The sequence below is a fragment of the Solanum lycopersicum genome, chromosome 12 (assembly GCF_036512215.1).
Source record: "Solanum lycopersicum chromosome 12, SLM_r2.1".
Classification (NCBI taxonomy): Eukaryota; Viridiplantae; Streptophyta; class Magnoliopsida; order Solanales; family Solanaceae; genus Solanum; species Solanum lycopersicum.
This window is the reverse complement of record NC_090811.1, coordinates 3,255,320-3,265,289: the sequence shown is the minus strand read 5'-3', so window position 1 is coordinate 3,265,289 and position 9,970 is coordinate 3,255,320. Positions and strand designations below refer to the sequence as shown.

The 9,970-nt window shown below is 25.9% G+C and overlaps 1 protein-coding gene across 1 annotated transcript; it reads left to right on the top strand.

Annotated features, from left to right (window-relative positions):
* The first annotated feature begins 417 nt into the window (after positions 1-417).
* YABBY5B (axial regulator YABBY5b) lies at positions 418-6,951 on the top strand. Its single transcript, XM_004251674.4, has 7 exons — positions 418-729; positions 2,535-2,663; positions 4,115-4,217; positions 4,655-4,703; positions 4,940-5,015; positions 6,207-6,281; positions 6,752-6,951. Exons 1-7 carry the CDS (start codon positions 649-651, stop codon positions 6,812-6,814), a joined length of 576 nt encoding a protein of 191 aa, XP_004251722.1. The 5' UTR covers positions 418-648; the 3' UTR covers positions 6,815-6,951.
* Positions 6,952-9,970: the final 3,019 nt, after the last annotated feature.

The window sequence follows — 9,970 nt, the reverse complement described above, 5'->3', positions numbered from 1 at the left end:
TAGGCAAATCTCGATAAGGTGAGGTAAATCTCAGTGATGAGTCTAGGTAAATCTCATGTGGTGGAACGACAAACTTCAGCGAGGACGTTGAGTACATAGAGGATAAGTATGTGACACTCAATTTAAGATAAAAAAAAAGTCTCATATCCGCAAAACAGTTGGGTATATAAGTAAGCAAATCTTACTACGGACTCAACGTCCTCGCTGAATTTTGTTAGGTACGTGGATACTAGTGACACATTTTAACACCGTGCATGCCTTTGCTCAAAGCAGATAATATAACTAACATACCGAGGCCTTACAAACCTCTACCTTATGAAGATAAAAAAGAAAAACTTCGATAGACACTCAAACTCAAACTCAAGTAAACATTTCAATTTCTTTGTATGTAAGCCCTTCATCTTCTTCTATTAAAAAGGAACTAGTACTAGGAAGGGATCATGTGCTTTTATATACACTTATTATAATTACTTGTATAAAAAAAAAACATTTATTTGAGAGCAATATATTGGAAAGAGAATAAAAGCATTTTCTCATTATAGTGACTTATGTCCTCTTATATATTTTGAACTCTCTCTCTATATATATATATTTGCTTCTTTCTTCATCCTCTTATAATATTTCACTTTCCTCCATATACAAATAAACATGTCATCAAGCTACATTGATTCTACTAATTTTGAGAAACTTTGCTATATCCCTTGCAATTTTTGCAATATTGTTCTTGTGGTATCTTTTCTATCCTATCTTTCTATTAATACTTTAATTAATATATATTCATTTATACATTTTTTTCTATATATGTGTGAACTACTTTGTTTTTTCTTACTACAAGTTGAATAAAGCTGATTTATGATTCAGAGATTGGTTATTTTTGGTGGTATTATATACATAAATAATTAAATCTCTTGATTTTCTCTATGTTTTTTTTTCTTTTTTTTCAGAAGTGTCAAGTCTCCATCTATCTTCTTCTTTTTTTATTTTTTTTTGAAAATTCTTTGATGTCTTTTGCAGTCAAAGAAAATTCTCTGATAATTTATCTAAAATAATTAAAAAAAGAACAAGCATGTTAAGTAGTGTCCTTTCAACTCTTTATATTAATTAGATTTAATTTTAATTTATTAATATATTTTTGTGTTGTACCTTTCTCTCTTTACTGAAAAGAATACACTAACAGGCTGCAAAAATTAAAGTAATTTTGATCAGTGTGCTATCAAAAAAAAGAATAAGACTTTTTCCTAGCTCATGGGGTTTAGTCATATATGATTAAGTCCTCAAATTTTTGACTAATTTAATTGTGGAATTAACCAATTAATTAGTTGTGTTTTAGGGTTTCTCAAAAATCTCACTAAGCTTTGAAATGTATTTGATATAGGGTTTCTTTTTTATTTTCTCGATTTTTGTTCACATCTTAGATCTATAAATTGATTCATCTCCATAATTGTAATGGAACTAGTCAAATAATCAAGAACAAGAAAATTTAGATTTTGTCTCGTTTTTACTACCTGGTTTATAGTCGAATCTGGAGAATGTGAAGTACTCACATTCTTCTTCTTGGTGCAATTGTGGAAAAATATAGTTGATGACCTCCCCCCTGGCCTCTCCCTAACCCTCGAGGCAGATGTAGAAAGTTCTGTGAGTTCAATTGAACACATGATCAACTCGTTATGTCTTTTCTCATCTTCATTACTTTGTTTATAGTCGAATATAAAGAACATGAACTTCTAACATTTTTGGTGGATTAGTGGAAAAAATGTAGATGTCAAAATTTAGACCTAAATTAATTCCCCTTTACCATTAGGTAGAGGGTTTTGCGAGTTCAATCAAACTCATTATTTTTTTTCTAGAAACATGTAAATCTATATGTAAATTGTACTCAATTACTCATTTCAATCCATAGAGGAGTCAAATGAGCACAAACAAGGTAATTTTTGCTCTCCTTTTTTCTTTTTTTTTTTCATTCTCACTATCTGATTTATAGTCGAATTTAAAGATCATGAACTTCTAACATTCTTCTTCTTAGAAAAAAGAAATTATCTCAAGATTTCGATCTCCCGCCTATCAAAAGGATTCTCCGAGTTCAACTAAATCTATTATTTCTGCTATAAATATATTAAAATCTCATTGACTCTAAATATTGAATTCACATCTATTAAGCCCTATCCTCACTTGTGACTATATATCATCAAAATTAAGTATGAAAATATAGTTGGAGCATATACTCCTAATAATTTCTTCTTCTTTTTATTTTTATTTTTATTTTTATTATTTGATTTTCTCGCTCGATATTCACATTAGGGTTTGATTTATTCGAATTTGCATTAAGAAAGTTTCATATAGTGCTAGGGATAAAAACACTTCATAACATCTGATTAATTAAGAATGAAAGAATATTTATCAATACTTAACAACACTACGTAAAACAGGAAAACTCTATACGTAGGGATTAAATATGAGACCTCTGATTTAATAGAGGATGAAAAAGTATTTATCACTCGAGAGCAACGCGTTTTGATTATTAATAATATTTGCAGGTGAGTGTTCCATGCAGCAACTTGCTTGATATAGTGACAGTTAGATGTGGACATTGCACAAATTTGTGGTCCGTTAATATGGCTGCTGCATTTCACACCAATTCTTGGCAAAATCATCTTCATCATCAGGTCAATTCTAACAAAAAAAAAAAACAAACTTTTCTTTTTTGCAGCTGAAATTGTGGGCGTTATGTTTTTTTTTATAGCCTTTTTTAAAAAAAAAAAACATCTAGGGTTTTCTAGGTTTTACTTCTTTTAAGAAAATACAGACATTGCTCGATGGTCCGATCCCCGTTTATTTTTACTTGTCCAATATTTACTTGGTACATTTCTTAAAATATGATCAATGAAAATTATCCTTTTACTGAGGTATCACTCCTTTAATATAATAAATTTAATATTTCGAGAAAACATTGGAAAATGACTATAGATAATAACCGTGGCGGGATTCAGAATTTTCATTAGTCAAAAAAAAGAGAGCAGTGCTTGAGATTTAAACCCTTCAATTACTGAGCCGACCTCTAATTTTATATTCAGGAGGTTCAAAATTAATATATAAACATAAAACTTTTTAAAACTACCTTAAATATACAACGAATTCTTTTGCCGAGGGGTGACTCTAGGTCCCCCTGGATAATAATGTGGAAAAATTAGGAACTAAATGATGATAAGTTATCTTTTGATTTTCTAAAGTACTGAACAAATAAAAGTGAACAGAGAGAGTATGAGATATGGTTTAATATAAGGAAATTAAAAAAGAAATTTGTTAATATTTATGATCTAAAACAAACCGTAGACATTTATATTCAATACATTATAGGGCAAACAAGAAATTTTCAAAATCAAATTCTTTTCAATTATAGAAAGATGCTAACTTTTTTTTTTGAAACAGACTAAAAATAAATACATGTTATAATAGCCATAATCATATACAAACTAACATTATATGATCTACTCTTTTAATTTTCTTTCAAACCTCATTATAATTTTGGATATTTTTATTATTATGGTGAAATATTGTTGTATCGAATATATAGTAATACTGTAACATAATATGAAAAATCGATTTCGCTAAATTTTTTGGTTATTATAATGAAAATGTTACATGCTTTTGAATTGTTTGATTTGATTGATATGAAATATTCTGAGTTTTTTTTTTCTTCATTTTTTGTCCTATAATGTGGAAACACATCCTAAAATAATTAGCATATTTTGATTTTTGAAAAGGATATTTGTCCTGAAAATAATATCACGAGAATAACTTATTCAGTCACTTCAATGTTGTTTTGTTATCTTCTCGTCTTTATCACAAAACATCATTTCAATTCTTTGGTAAAAAAAATACCAACATTCTATCCGTCTCGATTTATGTGATGTTAGTTCAAATTTTAACGACTAAAATCATAAATTTTGATTGTGACTTTAAGTTTGTTGAATAAATTATAAATACTATTAATAACAATAATTAATCGATTCAAAATATTTATTAAATGAAAATTTATTCGATGAATTCTTGATATCTGAATGATGCCATATAAAATTTTCTTCTAATTTCTGTAAGTAATTTTTTTAATTTTCAGGTAGGAAACTACACTAATTCTCCTCATGATCAATACAAGGTAGATTTTGCTTCATCATCCATCACAAACAACTCTACTCTTGAGGAGAGGAACGTAAATCGACGTACGTAATATATTAAACAAATTTAATTTTAACTTTGTGTGTTATATTGTTTAATTTTTCAACCAAGGATGTTGGATCGCATGCATAAACATAGCTAGCTCAACTCGCGGGTAACATATCTTTTTCAAGACTTCAGATCGTGGACTATGTTGCTCAGACTCTTTAGAAATGTCATTGTTAATTCATTCAAAAATAATGTATTTTTGAAGAATCTGACCCTAATTCAACAATATTCTTGAAGAGTCCAATCGAGTAACATAGTAGGTTTTGTTGCTAACTTAATAATGTATAAAAAAGAAAGTAATCATGTTTTGATGTATATATGACAAACTCTAAAAATATCATCAAATTGTATATTATGTATATGTTTATCGTATCAATGTATCGAACTTGAACTCAATTAAATTTAATTAATTTTTTAAGAGTTTTTTTTTCAGCTCCGGAAAAGAGGCAACGAGGACCTTCTGCTTATAATCAGTTTATAAAGTAAGACAACTCTATCTCTATGATGATCGAATTTTTAAAAAATATATCGATAGGTGTATATTGATATTCCTTCAAAAAAATAATTTATTTTAAAGAATTTAACACGAGTGTAATATGATATTATTTCTATTTTTTTAGAAAATTTGAGCAACATTTATAGTCTATCCGCTAATTATATAATTATTAGATATTTATTGAATTTTATTAACAACTATATATTAAAATAATTTATGCAGAGAGGAGATTCAAAGGATCAAGGCTAATAATCCAGATATCACTCATAGGGAAGCATTTAGTACTGCTGCTAAAAATGTAAGTTTTAATAGACAAAAAGTTAAAAGAAAAATAAAATAATAATAATAATAATATATATATATGTATATATATATATATATGTTAATTATTTGTTGTGATAACACTTATGATTTTAAATATCTCATGACATTGGTACGTGTGGTTATTATAAAAAAGGAAAAAGTGATATATCACCAATCTTGTTATTTGAACCTGATATATTTCTCGTTATGAAAGTAGCTCATATATGTCTTTATTGTTATATAAATGACTCACATATACCTCTGCCGTTAATAAGCTTATAGCATATCCTTCATTTAACGGAAGTTAAAAAATTAGTTTTAAATTTATATTTTTTACTTTTATTTTTAAAAAAAAGTTATTTATGGATATATATGATTCTTCTATCAAAGTTTAAGGTATATTTTAATTTTTTTCATACATAAATTATTTTTTGATTTCTTTTATTATAATTATTTGAGTTTCTTATTCTTATTTTATTTATTTTTCTTTCATTCCTTAGTTTAAAGAAAAAAAATTTAAACTATTTTTCTTGTCTATATTGTAATTTGATTTTGTATTCGAAGAAAAAAATTTGGTCATCTACAATAAGTTTTACAAGAATATTAGTGAAACATAAATAAATTTGATTATCAAAATAATAATTCTACATTAGTCATTGAAATAAAAAAAAATCAAAAAAAATATGTTTGTCGGAGATTAAATTTACTCATATGAGATTATATTTTTTAGAAAAAAATAATAAAAAATTAGATTAAAATTATTCTTTTTTTATTTCCGTTAGAGGAAAAGGGTATATGTGAGTTAATTATTTATAAATAGGGATATATATGAGTCACTTTCATAACAAAGGGTATATCAGCTCTAAATGACAAAGTTTAAGGGTATATCAGACTCTTTTCCTTATAAAAAACTTTTCATTCATTACAAAAAGAACTTGAATTTCATACGTATAATATCGGTTGAGAATTGATTTGATTGTCAAAATATATTTCTGATGATGTCTTGATGGACAGATAATTAGAAATTATTAAATTATTTTCAAGTTAGAAAATTGTTATTCCTTTTTTTTAAAAATGAATTTAAAAGGAAATATTTTAGTTTCTCTCTTAATTTATAATTATTATTTTTGCTGAATTTTTTATGGTTAGTAATTACTGATTTATTAGCTTTGTTTGGTTTAATTAGTGGGCACACTTCCCTCACATTCAGTTTGGCCTCATGTTAGAGACTGACAATCAAGCTAAACTTGGTGCTAGTGAGGTAATAATATTCCTAAAATTATACTATATAAATATTATATTCTTCGATCAGATCATATCACATAAACTGAGACGATAGATTTTTAAATTTCTGTTTTATTGTCAAAAAAATGACACAATATTACAATAATATGAAGAGAAAAAAAACAATTCTAGTATAAATGTAATTAAGGAAGAAAAACTTCCAAAAGTGTAAGGGAAATACTAGTCGAATTTTTGCTTATAAGCTAAAAATGTATATAATGTATCGGAAAATCCTTCAAATTTACTAAATATTGAGCCGTGGAATTAGTATTGACTTCTCCAAATCCTGCATGAACGTGGAATGTTTAGTAGTCACCGGACATTCCCTTTTAAAAAAAGATACGTAAATTAAAGCAGATAACAATATCCTCAATTTATATTTCCTTTTATTAACTTGTAGTAATTTTAATTTGTGTCTAATTTGTTCTTCATTCCAATTATGTGCAGAACAAAGAAAAGCTTATAATGCATAGAGCTGCATTGCCAAAAATAAAGACCTTCACCTTCTAAGAGTATTAATTCTCTACATGTTGTATGTTGAATTATTTAAGACAAAGTGTGATTTTATTTGTTCTATTTATTAGTAGTACTTAAAAATTGTGTAATATAATTTGGAAATTAATTATTTGAAGTTCCTTTATTGTCTACCTCAATTTATTTTATCTTTCTCTAGTTAATAATTAATGAGAGAAAAAACTTTCTAGATATTTAGATTGCTTTCTTATTCTTTGTTTATTAAGTCTAAGGTATTAGATAAAATAGTCTAACTATCGGTTATTCTCTTTATCTATTTGAATTATCACTATTTATATATTAAAACATACTTAATTGATTATATGATAATGTCTGATGTATGTACTATCTGATTGAATAATTGATGGTGCGTGATATACGTACACTCTCAAAAAATGGACCTAGAGTAGCGAGATAGATTAAGCATCGACGAAAAATAAAATCTTAAAATAATAATTAGAGTGATCGAAAATATTAAAATCCCTTTAGAAGTTTCGATACACTTGATTTATTTGTGGAACAAATGTATTTTTCCATTTATGTCAAAAGATAATTACTTATCATCACCATGGTGTACCATATTTCTAACAATTATTAAAAACAATAGGAAATAGACCTATGAATTTTAAAATTATTTCCACTCTAAGCAAAACAACTTGTACTATATATGTTGTATATAATAATAATAAATAATTAGAAACAACACTTTCTAACTTTTTGTGGTATGTTTGTGTTCTTTTTTTCATTTACTATTCATGAGTACTTTACTTTAATTAGTTTATTGGATAGATATTTGATTGCAAAAGTTGTTTTCTTCTTTTTTGTACAAAGTTAAACCTATATATAGTATAAAAAGGAACTTTTATGTTATGTCCAAGCATATATTATATATATTATGTGTATGTTAATGAATATCATTACGCTATAACACATATGAATATTATCTGGTAAAAATTAAAATTGCATAGACCACCATGGAATAGCACTCTATCTCTCTATTTTTACCATTTCAAAAACGACTTTAGAATATTAAAAATTTATATATTATAAATTTAATATCGAACTAAATTCATCGATTAAATTAAATTGATACTTAATCATTTGAAAGGGTTAGTGGTTTGACTTTTGGGATAATATCACTTTTAATCAAAGCAATTATCGATAAATTATTATTTTGATTAATATACGATTAAATATATTTATTTTTAATTAATTAAAATATATATATTTAATCTCTTTATATAAAAACATATATAGCAAAAATCAAAATTTAAAATTTATTAACTTTTTGTGGGACCAAAAATATTATTGTCCCTAGTCCCTTTCCTTTTCGGTATGACTATTATTTTTTGTAATTAAATATTTCAACCTGAAAATGAGAGCTCACATTTAAAATATTGAATTCATCACACACCACAAATTAATCAAAAAAAAAAAAAAATTGTTAACACTTTATTTTCCTTATCTGTTAAGTGTTATATACTTATATTTGTTAAAGCTACGTTAAATTTGGATGTTAGCCACATTTAGGCCCACAAAAAATAATATAATTGGCTAATAAGTCAAATATCAATTAACAAAGTTGTAATTTGGTAAGATTTGCCAAGATAGTTGATTAGCATAATGTATTATTCTATATAGTTTTTGCAATCTTTTTTGATTTACTTTTTGTCTAGTCGTAGCGATTTTTAAGCATCTTTTACAATAATTTTGATATCAGATGAAGCGGGATGGTCATCTAACCTACTCTCAAAAGTGAAGGAATACGATATATTTCGTATTTCATCATTTTTTGCTAGATTAGATGAAAATTCAGTTTTTTAAAATTTATTTTTTATGTTTGATATACGTATTGAGTCTTTATAATATTAGTAATCAAATACTTTCTAATAAAATAATTTCATACTTAGAACTAAAACTCAAAATTTATAAATTATTATTTTAATATAAAAGCGGATCAATTTATCTAGAAAGGTCCACAAGGAAAATATTTATTTAAAGTAAGATTAGTCCAAGATTGTTATTTTAGTTGAATTTGTTTTCGATCAATATATATAACAATTTACATGTGATTTTATTGTAAGATTTGACTTGTTCTATATTACATGTCCTCCATTATTGGATGCATTTTTTTTCATGCATCTAATTGTAGCCTTACTTGAATAGACAATAGGGGTTGTTTGGTCGATGAAATAATGTAATACAATTTGATTCAAAATACTAATAAACTATTTTGATTGTTAATTATGGTGAGATGATTCGTAATCTCTTCATGTTTAATTAAAATTTTTGTTTGAACTCTTTAAAATTAAAAAAGTCTTATTCAGAGTATTGTCCTCATAAATAAATCGTGCAACATACAAATTCAAATTTGGTCATTGTCAATGTGGATACATAACATTAAAGAAAATGTTTTATTGAAAAATCTCTAAAATTGTTTTGATTGTCGGTGTGATGGGATGTTGATTAATGTTGTTCATAATTAAATTGAAATTGGTAAGTTCGTGATGGGATGTTGATTAATGTTGTTCATAATTAAATTGAAATTGGTAAGTTCGTGATGGGATGTTGATTAATGTTGTTCATAATTAAATTGAAATAGATAAGTTTGAATCGATCATTGGTTTATCGATAATAGCCTAATAGGTTATTGGTTTAACGAATTTAGTAATGGTTTTTTCTTACATCGGTCATCATTTTTTTTAACCGTTTGAGATTTTTTCTTAATGAGTTAACCAATAACTCAATAGTAAGCTAAATAATTATATTTATATCATTTGACATATAAAGTCTAAGTTAGAGTTTAATTTCGTATTTTTATTTTTGGCTATCTCAAACTCTCAGTTATCCTGTTATAGTGTTTGCTTTTGAGCAATATGCAATCTATCAACTAATGTGCATGGTTCATTTAGTTTGTCACCTTTTTTCTAAGTAATATTAAATAATTTTTTCGGTGTCAAATATTAACTGTTAAATCAATAACTTAATCGATAACGACCAACAACTGATAAGTTAGTATCTTAAAGGTTATATAAATCGATAAATTTTAAAATTGGATCGAACCGATAGATACGCAACTCAAAATTCTAAATAAAATTTTGGTCTGATTAAAAAAAAATCTGATAAATTGATTTTTAGCGGTTAAAATTAACC

Bases quoted from the DNA above. Each gene is read 5' to 3' on its own strand.
- YABBY5B (XM_004251674.4), top strand. From the start codon at position 649: ATGTCATCAAGCTACATTGATTCTACTAATTTTGAGAAACTTTGCTAT. The intron at 2,664-4,114 runs GTCAATTCTAAC...TTTAATTTTCAG, and splicing joins AAAATCATCTTCATCATCAG to GTAGGAAACTACACTAATTC. The intron at 4,218-4,654 runs GTACGTAATATA...TTTTTTTTTCAG, and splicing joins GGAGAGGAACGTAAATCGAC to CTCCGGAAAAGAGGCAACGA.